Source organism: Sinohyriopsis cumingii, chromosome 2 (genome assembly GCF_028554795.1).
Source record: "Sinohyriopsis cumingii isolate HCF-2022 chromosome 2, ASM2855479v2, whole genome shotgun sequence".
Taxonomy (NCBI): Eukaryota; Metazoa; Mollusca; class Bivalvia; order Unionida; family Unionidae; genus Sinohyriopsis; species Sinohyriopsis cumingii.
This window is the reverse complement of record NC_142962.1, coordinates 67,753,219-67,770,681: the sequence shown is the minus strand read 5'-3', so window position 1 is coordinate 67,770,681 and position 17,463 is coordinate 67,753,219. Positions and strand designations below refer to the sequence as shown.

At 40.7% G+C, this 17,463-nt stretch overlaps 1 protein-coding gene across 1 annotated transcript in view; it reads right to left on the bottom strand.

Moving 5' to 3' along the window:
• Window positions 1-17,463, bottom strand: part of LOC149805088 (uncharacterized) — a 78,918-nt gene that overhangs the window by 50,983 nt on the left and 10,472 nt on the right. Inside the window, exons 6-7 of the mRNA XM_089947253.1 lie at window positions 4,533-4,712; window positions 2,694-2,815 (exon numbers count right to left, since the gene is read on the bottom strand). Coding sequence (XP_089803379.1) covers window positions 2,694-2,815; window positions 4,533-4,712 — 302 coding nt within the window. The remainder of the gene's footprint in view (window positions 1-2,693; window positions 2,816-4,532; window positions 4,713-17,463) is intronic.

Here is a 17,463-nt window from a genome sequence, read left to right as displayed (position 1 = left end):
GGAAACGGAAGTGAGACTAGCAGAGCAGTCGGATTCGACAAGTCTAGTCGGTGGAGAGAGTCGAGGAGGAGGAGGAGGAAAAGGACTCGAGAAGTAGAAAGTGGAGAAGGAGGAGCAATATAGAGAAGTCGAGGAGGAGAAGTAATTAGGAGAAAGTCGGGAGGAAGAGGAGAAGGATTTGGAGGAAAAGAAATAAAGAATACAAAGATGAGAAGAATACAAAAACAGGTGGAAAGCTATCTCACACTACTAATGAAATGATACAATAGACTATCACAGGGTCGAGCGGAAGGAGTTACTTGGGAAATTTTAATCATTTGTCTATTGAGTTGTCATTATATTGTTTTTTGTTGAATTTTACGTTTTTGTGTATTCAGTCATTGAACCGTCAGCATTGCTGACTGGGGGCTCAGAGCTTTACATCTTTCACTAACTTAACTTCCAACCAAAATCGAGCCTGAGTGGGACTTCTATAATAATTTAAAAAGAATATTGGGAGCACCGCCCCAACCATAACACACCTACCACAATGGCCGCATAACAACCCGTCACACCACATATACCTATGAATAATAAGAATGTATTACTGGCATGTTTAGCTAAGTTTATTTGTAAAGCTATGAAAATTTGAATAACTACTATTATTCCCTGTTTTGACAGGTAACTAGGTATGTATTAAACTTGACAGCTAAAACCGACTACATTTTAAGAATAATTTTAGGAATATGCAGGAAGACTCATTAACTGCAAAGTCTAAAATGCAATGCAATACCATGTATATACCGGGCAATTTATCTTCCACGAAATGATTGTACTGGTTTTGGTCATGTGGGATACAACATGAACCAAAGTTATTATTATTATTATTATTATTAGTAGTAGTAGTAGTAGTAGTAGTAGTAGTAGTAGTAGTAGCAGTAGTAGTAGTAGTAGTAGTATCATCATTATTATTATTATTATTATTTGTATTATTATTGTAATTATTATTATCATTGTTATTATTATTATTATTTTTATTGTTGTTGTTTATGTTGCTATCAGACCTAATTATATTAAACTAAAATCTAAGTCCAATATAGATTTCGACATATTTACTTTCAATCATAACCACGGAGTCATGAAAAGGATGTATTCATAAAAATTGTTATACAGTTATAAAAGGTCGGCATTCAATAAAGTTATGACTAGAATTATGAAATGGCTCCATTCAATATAAGTATGACGTGAATAATCTTTTCTGTAACTTTTAAAATCTGTATTTATCAAAGTTATAAATCCACTAATAAATGTCTCGTGACGTTATTCTATTTGTTACAATTATAGCATATCAAATAGTAGATTCACTGCTACCAAAGTTGTAATTGCTTTAAAATAACGTTTCTATCAAAAGCATCTATGCTTTCAAATTCTACATTTTTGAAAAGAAAATTAGCGGATACTTTCCATTGTAAATTCTTAGATGTTATATTAAATTTGACATGAATCCAATTTAAATGTCGTAATACAGTAGTATGAAGTTAAAATTTTGCAACATTTGAAAAGAAAAGAAAACAATGTTTCAAATTTTTATATTAACGTAAGTAAAATCTAACAGTAAACCAGAAGTTAATTACGAAAAGTCAGTTCAAGTTATGTGAACAGCTATAGCTAACAATAGCGATATTCCTGGGGTAAAAATTAATTATTGAATGAATTAGAAGTATTCAACATGATCAAGACCGATTTTTGTTTCTCGTAATAGTGCGGGATTACATATTTGACTGGATTTCAAAGAAGTTGGAGAACAGTTGCATACTATTTCTCAACCCCTGACCATACTTTCGGCGATAAAATACCAACTGTAACTGCCCACAATCGCACTGGAGTACCGAAACCAGACAATAAAAAGGAATCTTACTGGAAAGCAGCCTACAAGCACAAAAAGCAAGCAAGGTAATCCACGAAGACTCCAACAAGGCATAGAAATGCAAATTAAATTAAATCATCATCTGTCAAGAGATACACAATATTTACAACTAATAAATCGTTCATTTATTCCATTGTTCACTTACTGACCTATAATTACTAATCTTTTTAGCAGTTCTTATTGATATCATGATCACAATCATTATTATTATTATTATTATTATTATTATTATTATTATTATTATTATTATTATTATTGCTGTTATCACAGAACAAAACATTATCAGGAATATAATGTACAGGTAGACTACTTAATGTTAACAAAGGTGACGCTGTTTCTCCTCTTTTGAGGTCAGTACCAACTAGGCTGCCATTTTAGCACAGGAGCTCAAACACATTAAGCTCAACATCCTAAGTGTTTCAAACAATGCTTCCATTTTACATTGGCATATAAATGTTTGTAAATGCAACGTTTTCTTTATGTTTATTGTTAGTCTTGTTTACGTATGCTTTGTAATTTCCTTGGAATAAAGTTCAATGAGAGTCGAAGGCACTGAGCCCAGATTAAAATAGTATTACGTTGTTACATTATTATTAACTTTTTGCTGGCATGTAATTTGTATTCTATTTACAAAGTATTCTCATCTAATATTCATATTTTATTTGTATTGTATTTGTGAAGTAGAAAGATATTAACATCAAATAATGCCCTAGTTGTTACTTCTTTGTACCTTTCACTGGAGAGAGAGAGAGAGAGAGAGAGAGAGAGAGAGAGATATAGAACGTACCACGTTGTCCATGAAAATACAAAGAGATTTTGTGTGTATGTTTTTACATATATCTTGGACTTCAAATGTAAGACACTCATGTCCAAAGGAATTCGGAATGTTTGCGGAGACTGTGACCTGTCCTATATCACGAAAAAAAAAAAGATATAGCAGAGATTTGAAACTTTCACTGATTATAATGGTCTGAAATCATTATTTTATTTTTTCCTCGAATGAAATAAAATATAAAAAGGTAAATCTAACTGATTCGACATAATTAGGTTATGTAAGTTTATAACGGTGCACGCTTATGGAGGACGAACCAATGACAACAGAATTGGTATCAAATTCCTGATCCAATCAAGTCTTGTCAGTTACAAGTGGATTAACCACAACCTAATTTTCAGCTGAGTCTTAGCAAATTAATAAATGAATACCCTCGATGGGCAAAGACTCGACAATTCCAACTGTGACGGGTTCTGAGACTAATCTGATGACAAATGCATAGGCTTGGACGAACACCTACAAGTGATATAGAACCTTTCGACATGAATGGTTCATATTTCTACATAATAAAATCAGACTGGGTTTTGTTTGCTTTCAATATACGACCATTACCTTGGCCTCTTAGAAATAACAGCATTCGAAATAGCTCTGTCTTGATTTTGGTGCTTATTTTTCAATCTGCAGAAATCAGAAATAACGCGCCCGTTTTTCTTGGAATATGTTCACGGAGGAAGAGACAAGAATTTCGGATCAGTCTTATCAGAAACTTGATTCCTAAACGTTGAGATTTGGGAGTGGTCGTATGAAATTGAGATCTTTTTAACCAAAAGCTGCTGATTTATTGAGAAAAGATAATTTGTGAGTCAAGGGATAATCGTCAGCTATACGGGCAGCATTTTCTAAAGTTTCGACATTTTACTCATCAAGGCAGGTATGAAGTTCCAATTAAATTCTATTGCTGTTCCACATAAATTTCAATATTGAATATGTTGATGTGTCTGTAGTCTCAACGTACTAATGTGCCAATAGCCTCGAAGTTGTGGATGTATTCACAATCGTTTGATGTATCACAATAATATAAACCAAAATGTCCTTGACTGAATTCACTATAATTACACAGTAATGTTTGACATTATTAAACACTTTGTATTTCCAATTAATACTAATTTGAAAAAATAAATCCATCAAAATTAAAAATTTAACACAACAATAAGGCTGATTCTGCTTCGGATGTTAAGGCAGGAAGGAATAATCCTTAGATAAACAAGTTTATATACACCTTCACTTGACCTAGGTCGAAATTATCATTTTTTGGAATTACTTGGTCAACTTATTAGAATATTTCTTTTCTAGAACTTTTTAAGATCAGAATAACGACTGTATCTTCAATTCAAACTGCACTAAACATGTTTATAATTAATAATGATATTTAATATATAATCATAGAGAAATATTAGACATGTAGCATGTTGTTCACAAAATAAATGTTACTTGTAAGGTAGACCATTAACTTGATTTTCGACTAATGTCAGTTTACAAATACAGATATACATAACATCGAATCACTGAAAAAAGCTATCAAACAATACGAATTATATATACATAACAATAATGATTTCTTCTCTACTGTTGTGACATCAGCACATTACAGACTATCATTCGGATTGGTACTCATTCGGATTATTTAAAACCCAATGGAATTGATAGAATATATAAGATTTTAGGATTTAATCTAACATGCTGTAAGTTATTTTTAATTCTTTCTATTTGAATTTTAGTGAAATAAATTAATATTTTCAATTGTTTTCATGGTAATAAAGTTGGCGGTTTGCCTACTAAACTGAGTTGCCTTACTTGTGTTTGGATCGAACGAGAAAAGCTGAGATTGACTTGTCATGTTATAAGTGAGCTGTGTGATTGTCGTATCAGAGATGTCAGGATCGGTAGCTGTAATTGTATACAGGATGGTTCCAATAGCTATATGAGGGACAAGCTGGATCCTGGCATCCAGGTTCACAAAATTTGGACTTTTATCTGTAGAGGAATAAAAGAAGAAAAAAGGTTTTGTTCGAGCGAGTATACCTTAGAACTATTATCTTTAAATAACCAGAGGATATAGGATTGTTAAGATCATTTGCAATCAAATTATTATTATTATATTATTACAAACTCCCTTTAAAGCAAACTCAGATTTCTTGTCACATCATTTTCTCATGCCGTAAAACCTAATTTAAACTGATAAGTTCATAATGATGAGAGATTAGCTGAGAACTGATTTTATTATTTAACACTGAAATATTGTATGCAAAGATGCTAAAAATCATATTCCAGGACTGGTTCGCAATATACTTACAATTACACGATTTAATTTATTCATACTTTCACCAAAGAGCGGATTAATAAATATTGTTTAGTATCGTTTTGAGGAGGGGGTGGTTGTGTAAACTAGTAGAAAAGGGGCTTGTGGGGTTAAGGCTCCAACGCTCTTGCATTTAAACGTTTCCAGCAGTGCCGGAGTAAGTCCTTCCAGGGCCTTAAGCACTGAAAATATTATGGTGACCCCCCCCCCCACTTCAAACAAAATGTGAAACTAAATGAAAAAACAATATTAAAAGCTAAAAAAGGTGGGAAAATACGTGTTGTCATCATTCCAAATCAAAATACTCGTACATGCAGATCGAAATGGTCATATATAATTCAATCAATTTTATCATCAACAGTTAATCTGATTTTTTTTTTCTTCTCATGCCCCTGTTGGGCTGGTACCTTAAGCACGTACTTGTTATATTTTATTGAATGTAAGTAGTAAATGGGGGCACCCTAGCGACAATGGGAATTAGCATTACAAGACCCCTTGGGCAACTCTAGCGACAATGGAAAATTAACATGGAGAAAAATCGTGGGTCAGATTAGCGTCAAGGGAAATTAACATGGAGAAAAATCGTGGGTCACTCTAGCGACAAGGGGAATTTAACATGGAACTATAGTGTGGGTCTGTCTAGCGACAAGGGGAAATTAACATGGGAATAGAGTTTGGGTTTGTCTAGGGACAAGGGGAATTGAATATGGGATTTTTTTTTTAAATTTAAATTTAAATTTAAATTTAAAAAAAGGGGTAGGCAATGGAAAGGCTATCTCTTTTCGAGAAATATGGCTGGCCCTGAAAAGGGCCTTTGGGTTTTCTTCTTCTTCTGCTTCTAATTTCTTCTTTTTCTTCACCAAGTTCTTATTTTATCTCCAACACTCTTTCTCTTCTTCTCTTTCTTTTTCTCCTGCTCTTCTTTCTTCTTCTTCTCTTCCTCCTCTTCTTTCTTCCTCTTCTCATTTTCTTCTTCTTTTTCAATCTTTTCGTTCCATTTGCTTATTCTTATTCTTTCCTCTTCATCCTCCTTCTCCTCCTTTATCTCTTTCATGACACCACTAATCTTGTCCTTTACCTTTTTTAAGTTATTAATTTCCATCTTTACACGATGGGGACTATAGGAATAATGGTCTTCAACCAGTCTTATTAACATCTGCTCCATCATTCCTAAGTTGTCTAAAACGTCTTGTAATGTTTGTATTTTGTCCATTTGGTTAGAAGCCATCTTCTTTTTTTATTCTTTGCAGAATGGTTTGAACGACGAATACTATGGGTTCTTATACTTAAAGCGCGTACGTGAAGGAAAACATCCCCCTAAAACGTAAAATTGATCTTACCTAGATCATGACCAAACAACGCGCGAACGTGAAGGAAAACATCCCCCTACTTTTTCATTTCATATAATAAAACCCAAACTATACTTTCTCATTTCGTATAATAAAAACCCAAACTATACTCTCCACATACGCTAAGAAACAATAAACAAAATCCATAATCTACTATCCACACAATCTTACGTGAGCGCTTACAAAACCCAAACTATACTCTTCACATACGCTAAGAACAATAAACAAATCCATAATCTACTATTCACACAATCGTACGTGAGCGGGTACAAACACAAACACAAACACACAAACACAAACACACAAACACAAACACACAAACACATACGCTAAGAACAATAAACTAATCCATAATCTACTATCCACACAATCGTACGTGAGCGCTTACAGAACCCTAACTATACTCTTCACCTACGCTAAGAAACAATAAAGAAACCCATAATCTACTATTCCCACAAACATACCTGAGCTCTTACAAGCACCAACACACAAACACATACCCTCACACTATCTTAAAAAAGAGTTAGTGTTTATAATCACACTACTCTACCTACACACATTGGCAAATCGATTGTTATTTCTTTTCTAGAGTATTGGGTAGCCCTGAAAAGGGCAGTTTTTTTTGTTTGCTATGGCATTCTTTTTAGTTTCTAAGAATGCGATGTCCTTTGAGGATAGACTTTCTGGCGATAGGTCTGCTTCTTCGGAAAGAGAAGAAGAACTCTTTGGTGTCGATACGACAATCGACAAAGCCTCTGTCAGCTTCAGGCTGCTGCTGCTGCTCTTGTTGTTGTTGTTGCTGCTGTCTCTGAAGTCTGTACTTCTCTGTCCATTCTTCTTTTACCCTGTTCATTTCTTCTCTGAAGAGCTCTTCTATCAGGTCTTCAGTGATTTTTAACATTCTCACATTCTCTATTTCTTCTGGCTTCGGTATCAGACTGTGTCTGACCCTATGCAAATTCACGTAGGCTTCGTTGAGTTTAGCTAGTTTGGAGCACATCTTCTTAGGAGGATGAGTCGACAATGGATGGTTAGACTGGAAACAACCCGGTTCTTAAAGTCAAAGCGCGGACGTGAAGGAAAACATCCCCGACACGGTTTTTGAGTCGCAACGTTCAGTGAGTGTCATGAGAGGGATAGTAAGAAATGAAAGAGCATCAATCCAACATTCTTATAGCTAAACAAAAGACAAAGGCATTTTTTTCAAAACACAACATTTTTTATTCAAAAATCACTTATCACTAAACAACAACTCTAACATTTTTAACAATAATCCAACAATATAACATCAAACAATTTTTTCAAAACACAACATTTTTTATTCAAAAATCACTTAACACTAAACAATAACAACTCTAACATTTTTTAACAACAATGCAACACTAAATGTTTCTCCACTAGGTAAAGAGGGATAACAGTCTTCCATGGTTTCTAGTAATCTAGGATGACTTCTCTCAAACTGTTGATTTCTATGGTATTATCGAATTCTGCATACAGGATGACGTTCACCGTTTCATCAGGGTCTCGGTCTTTAAACTGAATTTCCACACGAATCTGGCCGGATTTTATAGGGTGGAAATGTCCCTCGTCGCTGCCTTGGTCTGGAGTGAAATCGAAAGCCCACAAAGCGTAGCCTCCTGCATAATCCTCGTACGTAATACCGTGACTGGTATTGGTTCCTAACTGTCCGGTGGCTTCGTACAAGGACAAATACGATCTCAAGTAATTCTTCTTGGTAAAGTCAGGTTCGAAAGGTCGGGTACACAAGGTCTTGCCATCGCGACTGACTTCGATTTTGGACACGCCAAAGTGTTGAAAGTAGAAAGGATTTTTTTCGGCAGCTCCGTTGAAGGCTGTATTCTCGACGATACCAACGATCAAACGTTTGGGTAACTGTCCTTGGAACAGATGATCTTCGATCATGGATCGCTGTCCCTTGGGAATGGTGAAGGTTTTCACTTCCACGCGTCGTATGGGATACTTGGCGGTCGTTCTGCTCAACGTCTGACTGATGTCGTTTCCCACTTTAGGTAACACTTCCACACGGCGTACGTAGAGTCTGGCTTCTAGGATTTTGGTTTTGTAACCGTCACTATCAGCCATCAAATGGAAAGCGGCACTGCTACGATTCAGTCTCAGGCGGACATCCACCATGTTCAGCATATACTTTTCTTGCAACCACATGTCCAAATGCAAACGATCCATCAGTTCTAAACTTGTGTCGGCTCCCGTGATTCTCTTTCTTCGTTCTACAAATCCATCATTGTTGTCTTTCTTTTCATCAGTTTCCAATATTTCAAACTTGGTAGGTTCGTCAGCTTTCCATACCACACAGGCATTGAGATGAGTGTTCTTGGCATCTATTCCGTACGTCAAGAGATTTTCCAGGTAGGCACGATAAGGGTAAGTATCCATGCTGCTACTGACCAGTTTGTTATTCAAATACAAGTCCACTCCACTGAACAAGGAATGCATGAAATTGTTGACGGGAGCTACTGCTTCATCGTCTATAGCACCTCCAGTCTTATCTAGAATTTTGACTTTCAGGTACAAGTAACTGCTATTCAGATCGATGTAATCTTCGGGCTGTCCTTTGATTTCAAACTCGATGGGAGCGGAATCGGTCAGTGAGGAGACGGGGTGAAATTCCACCCACTGGGATTCTTGCATCGTCATCATCGTGGGGGGCATGGCAAACAGATCCAGTTCCGTCTTGGAACAAGCGCAAGATTCTCGGTGCATCATATTTTTGTCTCTTTTCTCAATAATCGAAAACGTCTAAGTCTCGAACGGTTCTTCTTTTCTTGGCCTTTCTCGCTTGAAGTCTGGTGAAAGGGTGTTTTCTTCGTCGTCTCTTTCTGCCTTGTCCTTGCTGAATGCCTGACTCGGTAGCGTGCAGGGCATTTATAGGTGTTTCTCGTTGGCCTAAAATGTCTTTGCCCGTTTGCAGCAAGACATTTTTGCCTGCCCTCATGAAGGCTTCTTTAGGGTTTTGTTTGTCGATGATGACATTTTGGAGAAATTCTTTGCCTTGCGTCAGTGCCACATCTTTCAAGGCGTGCAATCCGCGTGTCACCATCGGTTTCAACACCGGGGCCACCGAACGAAAGGCCGATTTTAACATATCTCCTAAGCCGTGTCCTCGCTGTTGAGCAACCCCTCGGTACACTGGATACATGACTTAAGAGTCATGAGAGAACCGTTTTCGAAAATGGAGTTTCACCGTGACTTTTCCTTTGGTGAATGAAATATTTTGTCCCAGATCTCCTTTTATAGCAATGTTGACCGTGTCCAAATACGACTTACTGACAGGCAAATAGTGAGGATGGACAAATTCGCGGTGGACGTGGTAAGTGTTTCCACCTTCCTCGTCAGTGTTCGTGGCAGAATCCACTTTGAAAGGAATGACACGCAGTAACGGTACGGAGGTGTGTCCCACCACGTTGTACTCCACCACATCGGAATACACGAACATCAAATTCAGTCCTTGGTTCAGTTCTACCGGGGCACGAAATAACTTGCTAAAAGACTCGTTGTCGTAAACGATGGGTAATTCGTTTTTCTTGATCATGGTCTTTCTCATGTCCATGTCTCCGCCCAACATGTCATACAATTCAGGACAAAATAAAATGGACAGGATTTTACTCCGTTCAAAGTTCATCAAGAAGCGACGAGCTGCTTTGTGGTACTCCATGGTGACATTTTTGTTGACATGCTCCAAAGCTTTCAGAAACACGACATTAAACCTGGAGGTTATGGTGCTGACCAAATGTTGATCACTAAAATAATAGCCTGGGGGAATGAACAAGTGATAGGTGGTGTACTTTTGTGTACGGGTTTTCTTGTCATATTTGACATTGCTATCCATCCACTGTTGCATTTGCTCGTCATGAACTTCCACATCAAAAAAATTTTGATTGGGAAGGACATTGAGGACTTGGGTCGGGTGAATCATTTCTACTAAAGCCACTTCCCAATGGGCTTCGTGATCTAACTGGATGGCCTGAGGTAATTTGGCCGTGTAACAGCACAACGTGTTCTTGGGAAACACCTCCATGGAACTGTCACTGGGTAAAGTTAAGTAAAATTGGTTTTGGTGACTCATAATTCCAGAGTTCTGTGGCTGTCCGAGGGGTTACTGGACGTCAGAGGCGTGTCTCCGTCTAAAATGGGGTTCTGGTTGTGATTGAAGTGGTGACTGGCACTGGCACTGGACACAAGGTTCCCGGGGTTCCCGTTCGAGGTGAATTTCAGGGAGGGATTAGGAAGCAGGTAACCGATGCAACTGCTCAATAAAATGGTCCACAATTGTTTGTCTCCTTGTTGCAAACTCAAATTGGCGATGGCTGCCCCGATAACACAATACACCACGAAGATTTGGCAGAAAAAGACGATTTGCGTTTTAGGCACACGTTCTCCACACCACACCCACAAGGGTTGTTTTTGTAAATCTTGCACAGAAGAACTAGGTGAAGGAGGAGTGGTCGACGTAGCTGCGTCTGCTGTGTGAAAGGGCATGATGGTCACTTCTTTTTATAGTCGATGACTTGCGAAGCGTCGATCCAAGAATCAAAACTGGGTGGATATCCTTTCCAACGTACTTTGACTTCTTTGACACGTCGTTTGCCCACTTTACGGGTTCTGCGTTCGAGAATGCTTTCGATGTCGTACACGTCGTCTTCTTTTTTGGTGACACGTTGTAACTCGGGCAAATAAAACGTTCCTTTGAGCACTTCTCCGTTCATGTCTTCCAATTTATAGACGGCAGGATGACGGCCATGCACTCGTCCAGTGACGCGAAACAATTCGGTCGTCCAGTTAGGTAAGTAACCTTTGTCGAAAGTGCGTTTGGTTTTGCCAATGCGCACCCAATCTCCTACGGCCAACTCTCCACTTTTCTTGGGGACAGCCCTCGTCGGGGACGTACCAAACAGGCGCTCAAACACCAACACTTCGTTGTCGGGAGTCACGTCTTGCGGGGCACGTCCGATGCTTCGATGGTAAGATTGGTTGTACGCTTGCACCAGGTGCGGTAAGATGTCAATGTACTTCAGAGTGTGGTGATGCGTAAAATATTTCCACATGCGTTCTTTGAAAGTGCGTTGAAAACGTTCCACGATGCTGGCTTTGGTTTCGGGATTCTCGGTGGTAAAAAAATGAATGTCACGTTTCTTTAATTCTTTTTGGAAAGCTTGGTTCAGAAATTCGGTGCCTTTGTCCGTTTGCCATCGAAGAGGGTGACGACCGCTTTGTTTCAACACCCGTTGCAGGGCTCGCACTAACTCGCTGCTCGATTTGGAAGTCAAGGGCACGACCCAGGCAAATTTGGAAAAGACGTCAATGACACAAAACAAATATTTGTAGCCACGATTGTAGCTGGCCAAATGAGAGACATCGGCTAAATCGGCTTGCCATTGATGATCGATGCCTTCCACTCGGGTGCGACTTCTGGCAAACTTGCGTCGAATGGGTTTGTGTAAAGTGTAGGTAGCTTGTTCTTGTAACCATCGTTGCACTTGAGGTAAACGGAGACTTTTCAGTCGCGTTTGGGCAGCACGATACAATTTTTGAACTCCTGCGTAACCTGCAGGATGGGAGGGATCGTAGTAAATGCTGGCTAAGACTTTTTCCATTTTTTGTGTTGGTTGGTGTGTTAATAAGACACCCACTCTTGGAGGATGCTACTCTTTTTCTCTTGGGGTATTTTCTTGGATTGCAATGCTTTGCGTGTGCGGCCAGCAATAGGTGTCGAAGAGGAGAAGGATGTCTGAGCGGGGGATATCGGTTCTTGTTTCACTTCTGTCTTCACTTCTGTCTTCACTTTCTTTTTCTCTTGTGAGGAAGAAGGGGTGGCCATCATCTTTTTAATCCATCCAATTCTGGAGGTAGGTGGTGTTGTTAACTTGCGTACTTTTTCTGGTGGAGTTTGAAACCCTTCCTCTTCTTCTCCTTTTTCTGTCTTGGTCACGGGTACTGGTGGTACTGCTACTGGTACTGGTGATGGTGCTGGACTTTTCATCAAGGTCTTAAAATCTTTCAGAGTGGGTAGAGCTGTTTCGTCTAAAGCTTTCTGGTGAAAGAGTTGCAGTCGTTGCAAGAGTTGACCGTACTTTTGCGATTTTTCTGTTTCGGACAAATCTTGGCGATCCATCAAGGACTGCAATTCGTGTTGTAACTGGGACATCTCGCTCAAATTGGGATTGGGAGGTAAATGCGGGGTGTGTTGTTCTTGCCACCGATGGTATTCCATCCATCGTTTGTAAGGCACTAAAGCTAGTTTTCGTCCTTCCATGGGGTTGTCAGGGGTCGATTCTGAGATCTTGGAACTTCCGAGGCCTTTTTATCTTGCTCCCACCAGTCCTCCCAACATGGTTCCCAAGACTCCTTTCAGTATGGGGCCTAACAAGAGAGGTAAAATACCTCCACGTTGCACTAACATCTTTTTTTGACGAATGGGAATTTTCTTTTGAACCATTTGGCGAAGAACGTGACGATGTTTGCCTAAGCATTGTTTCTGGTGTTTGGACAAAGGGATCGTGCCTTTCAAAACGTTCAAACAACATTCGCACACGGTATCGATGACCTCTTTGGAGGCTGTTTGAATGAGTTTTTTTCGTAGGGGTGGAGAAGCTTTGGACAGGACAGAAAACATGTCCCCATGTTTGGCTAAACGTGGTGGCAGTCCTTTCCTTTTCTTTCCTTGGGGTTTTCTGGAGGGTGACATCTTTGAGTCTTCAGGAGCACCAAAAAACACTGATACCCGACTTGGTCACAGGCCTTTTTTATACTGGAACGCGTCGCCACTGATTGTCTTTACGTCGTATTAGTTTGAGGACAGGCATGACACGTCGTGCAGGGGTACGCAACGGACTAAATCGAGCCAGTTCTTGCTTGGACAAATCCAGTAAACTTTGTAACATGCCCGATCTTTCTTGAACTTTGATTTTGGGAGAAGGTACTTTGTGAGCAGCAGCCACTGCCACTAAACTGGAAGGTCCTGCCACTGGGGAAGTTCTTTTGGGGGTCATCAACGGAGAAGTTCTTGGTGTGATCAACGTCTCCAAGTACTCTTCAGTTCTGGGTGTCATTAACGGAGAAGTGGACAAACGTGAAGCTGCCGGAGACGCAGTCACCGCCGTGGCAGATCGTGGTTTGCGATTGTAAGGTTGCGTCCTGGCCGAAGTGCCTCTCTTGCGACTAGTTTTCTGTGGACTTTTCTTTTTCTGGGGGCTTCTTTTCTTTTTCCGGGGTGGTGGTGGTGTCTGGTCAGAGGAGGGTCCTGCCACTGGAGAAGTTCTCCTTGGGGACCTGGTCTTTTTCTTCTTGGGGCTTCGTTGGACTTTTGTCTTGGGTATAACTTTGGGGGCATTAGGATCCCATCTTAAGAGTGAGCGAATGATGACCCCTCCTAGAGTACCGCTCCCTCCAGGTTTCAAAATGATTTGTTTTTTGGTTTGAGTGTCGATGCGGGGATCGGCCAGTTGGACCAAAGCGACTTTGTTTCGATCAAAAAAGCGTTTGGTTTGATGAGGAATCTGAATGATTCCTTGGAGTAATTGACGTGCCGTCACCGTGAACCATCGTAAGACTTCTTTGAGACTAGCTTCTAAGACACGAGCTCGTGTTTGTGGATTTTTTTCTCGACTGATGCCATACAAGGCACGAATCAATTTGACGGGAAGATGCGACTGAAGGGACGTCATGTTCGCACTGTGTGAGACAGACGAAAAAGGGTCTGAGGTTTTTATAGATTTTTTTTATGGGGAGTGAAATGAAGTCGAGGACGGAGACGTGTACAGGACAGGCCCTCCGTCTTGGCACCAGTGGTGAAACAAGTGGGTACGAAATCGCAAATCCTCGGGAGTCGTAGGTTTCAAATCGACGAGTAAATAGGCGTGTGGCGTTTGAGTGGCATCGTCGTACGCCTGAGTCAGCCAAGGCGTTCCTAACTGTTTGGCTAAGACTTGCACTTGCGATTTATCTCGAGGGCTTTTAAACAAGACCACGAAATGCGCATTGAGACTGATAGTGCGATGGGCTTTACTTTGTTGAAACAAATTTTGGGTGATGCAAACGACACTGGCATTACGGTGATGCCCTTTGCGCGTGAACCACAGTTTAATTTCTTCTTCGTCTTCTCCTAACATGTCGTCGAAAATGACCAAATGGGTTTGACGGGAGTCAGAGACGATGCCGTCGTCTTCTTTAGGAATGCCTTCCACAAACACGATGGAATCGCCTTGACTTTCTCGCAAGAGGCTGTACGCCGATTGCCACTCTTTGTAACACCACACGATCCGTTGAGGGGGTCGATCGATCAAATGATGTTTATGTTCGATCAAACGTTTGACGAATTCGGTTTTGCCAGAACCGCTAGGTCCAGCAATGAGCATGTTAAAGGGATGGCGAAGATACAAAGCCTCCCAACTGGCACGATCTAAGTGTTCGTCGATGACTTTGACAGTAGAGGAAGAGGGAGCAGAGACAGCAGAGGTAGCCATGGTGTGAGAAATGTCACTTGTGACACGAAAAACAAACAAGACAAGAGTTTATATACTTTTTCAGAACACGTTTATTGAATGTTTTTTTCAAACATGAATACGAAAGACAAAAATACATAAAAGCCAAAGGCTTAAGTACAAGAATAAAAGGCACATGATAACCATGAACGTGGAATAAAAACAAGTGTCTGTACAACAACCACATGTTTTGGGTAAAGTTCTAACCAGTTCTATAGTAGGGGGTAAGGTCACACAAGTGTCCTCCCGAAAGGGTCTTTCAGGCCTGTCCACGACAGTCCTGTCCTGGGTGACGGGTTCTTCTGGCACCGTCACTAACACAGGTTGAAAAGTAACTTTTTTCCTTGAATAACTCTCGTGCATACTGGGCCACCTCTTGTGTCCAAGCCTCAAAACCCTGGTCTCGATGATGTCCAACATTTGACTCCTAACCAATCTGGTTTCTTCTTCGTCAACGACATGGTAAGTTACTTCAATGAACAATGAACTATTGGTCTTGGACGTTGTCCCTTTTTATATGCTGACCAATATCGATGTGACCGTACGGCAACGTAAAGTGATTGGGAAGTCTCACTCGCTTCTGGTACACGGTTTGATAGATTTTTTCCAGGGGCCGACTGACGATGTGGTGAGTGGGTGAACGTAGAATCTTGTTCGGTTGATAAGTGGTCACTTTAAAGTTTCCATCCTCTCCCGATTGCAAGGCTTCTTTCAATACCCCAAAGTTGACCACTCGACTGGTACGATGATTCAGAGTCAGTCCTTTCACTTTGCACGTCGTGTGCACTTCTCCTTGTTTGTCCCGGTATTCGTAGCCGTAATTTTTGGGACCACCACTGACGAAACTTAGAATCTTGTCGTCGGGATGCTCGTCTGTCCAGGCTCCTAAACGGTCTCCTTCGATGTCAGGGTGCTGTTGAATCGGGTGATGGATGTAAATGCAACTGTCCGTGTCAAAGTACAGGACGCGTTCTTCTAACAGTTCTAAAGCTTCGTACAATTTTAAGCGAGCATGAGCTGTCACGTAAGCCGCAATGATGACATTTCCAAAAGGGTCGTCTTGTACAAAGTCCAGATCTTCTTCGTAATTGACCAAGATCAAATCCTCTCGAACGACGTCCACGTGTTTCATGTATTTGGTTTTGTCGTGAATCATCTGGAAGTAGCGGGAAGGTTCTGTCAAATATTCCGTCTTGGGTAAACATGGTCGTTGTGCCATTTTACCCCACAAGCAATTTAACATTACTTTGGCAAACGATCGCCTGCCTTCGTTTTTTTCGATGTGGTCTAAAGAGATGCCTTCTTGTGCGTAGTATTTCTCTTTGAATTGTATTTGGTCTTCGGGAGTGTGACACCAGGAAGGATAGCCGCTGGCTTCTTGTTTCAGTTTCAAAAAGGCATCCACGTAGTCGGCGAAAATGCCTTTCTGAGTAGGGTCACCCTTGTGGTACTGTTGTGTCTTGGGAAAGTGGCAAATTTCGTACACTTCTAACAGTTGGTATCCCATGTCCAGAGCTTTGAACAATTCCACGCTGACCCAGGTTCCCGTCAAGGTACGTTCTTCCTGGCTGTGATGGCAAGGTTGGTCCTGGTTGCACGTTTCGGCACAAGTACGGCACTAGGGAAACATCAGTTTGCCTTGACAATGGTGAGGTAAGACGGGATGGTATAGGTTCGTGGGAGGCAAAACTTTACACTTGATCAAGCCTTCGTATTGTCGAATGTTTTTCAGGTCGATGTGTTCCGTGAACAATTGCAGGTGCCCTACAGGAAAGCGACAATATTTGCACACGTAGGGATACAGCGAACACACGTCCAAGTATTTGATTTCTTCTCCTTTCTCTTCGTCGGCTTGGTACAGCAAACAGGTGGCATTGGTCCTTCCTCCGTACAAACTATCCCTCGGGTTCAGCGGGTCCATGAACTGGTAACTTTCCACGAGGCGTTTAAACTCGGGATCGGTTTTCAAACGGTGATCGTACTCGTGTTCCCACATTTCCACCACTTGGTATCCTTGCTGTTCTAACTTTAGGCGTCGCTGACAAGTGTCCTGGTACAAGTCTTCCATGGTTCGTTGCAAAAACTGATTTTTAGTGTCACGGTCAGGGTAACAGATGGGACATCCGTGAAATAAGCAACCGTTAAACTCGTACACGATCTTGGGGTTTTCTAAGTACCAGCCATCTGCCGAATACGTTCCGATGGTCTTTTCGCCTCCTCCGTTGCGGGCATGCTGAATCCATTTGTCTTCCTTGTCGCACAAGTAATGTAACCAACGTAGGGCTTTGACCGAGTATTGACGCTTGACATAGTGGGTCGTTTGAGGACTGATGACAGCCACGGTGTTTTCAGGCATGAATCGTTGTCGATACACTAAGGAACACGCTTTGGCAATGGTGCAAGCTTCTTTCAAAGGATCGACCCCTCCGTGTTCCATGAACAGTTCTCGAAATTTTCCACAGCAACGTCGTAAAATGTCCACGTCGGAACGACAATACTTTAACATTTCTTCCTGAAAGTCGAAGGGGTCAGAGGCATGAGTCTGGTACCAAGCGTAG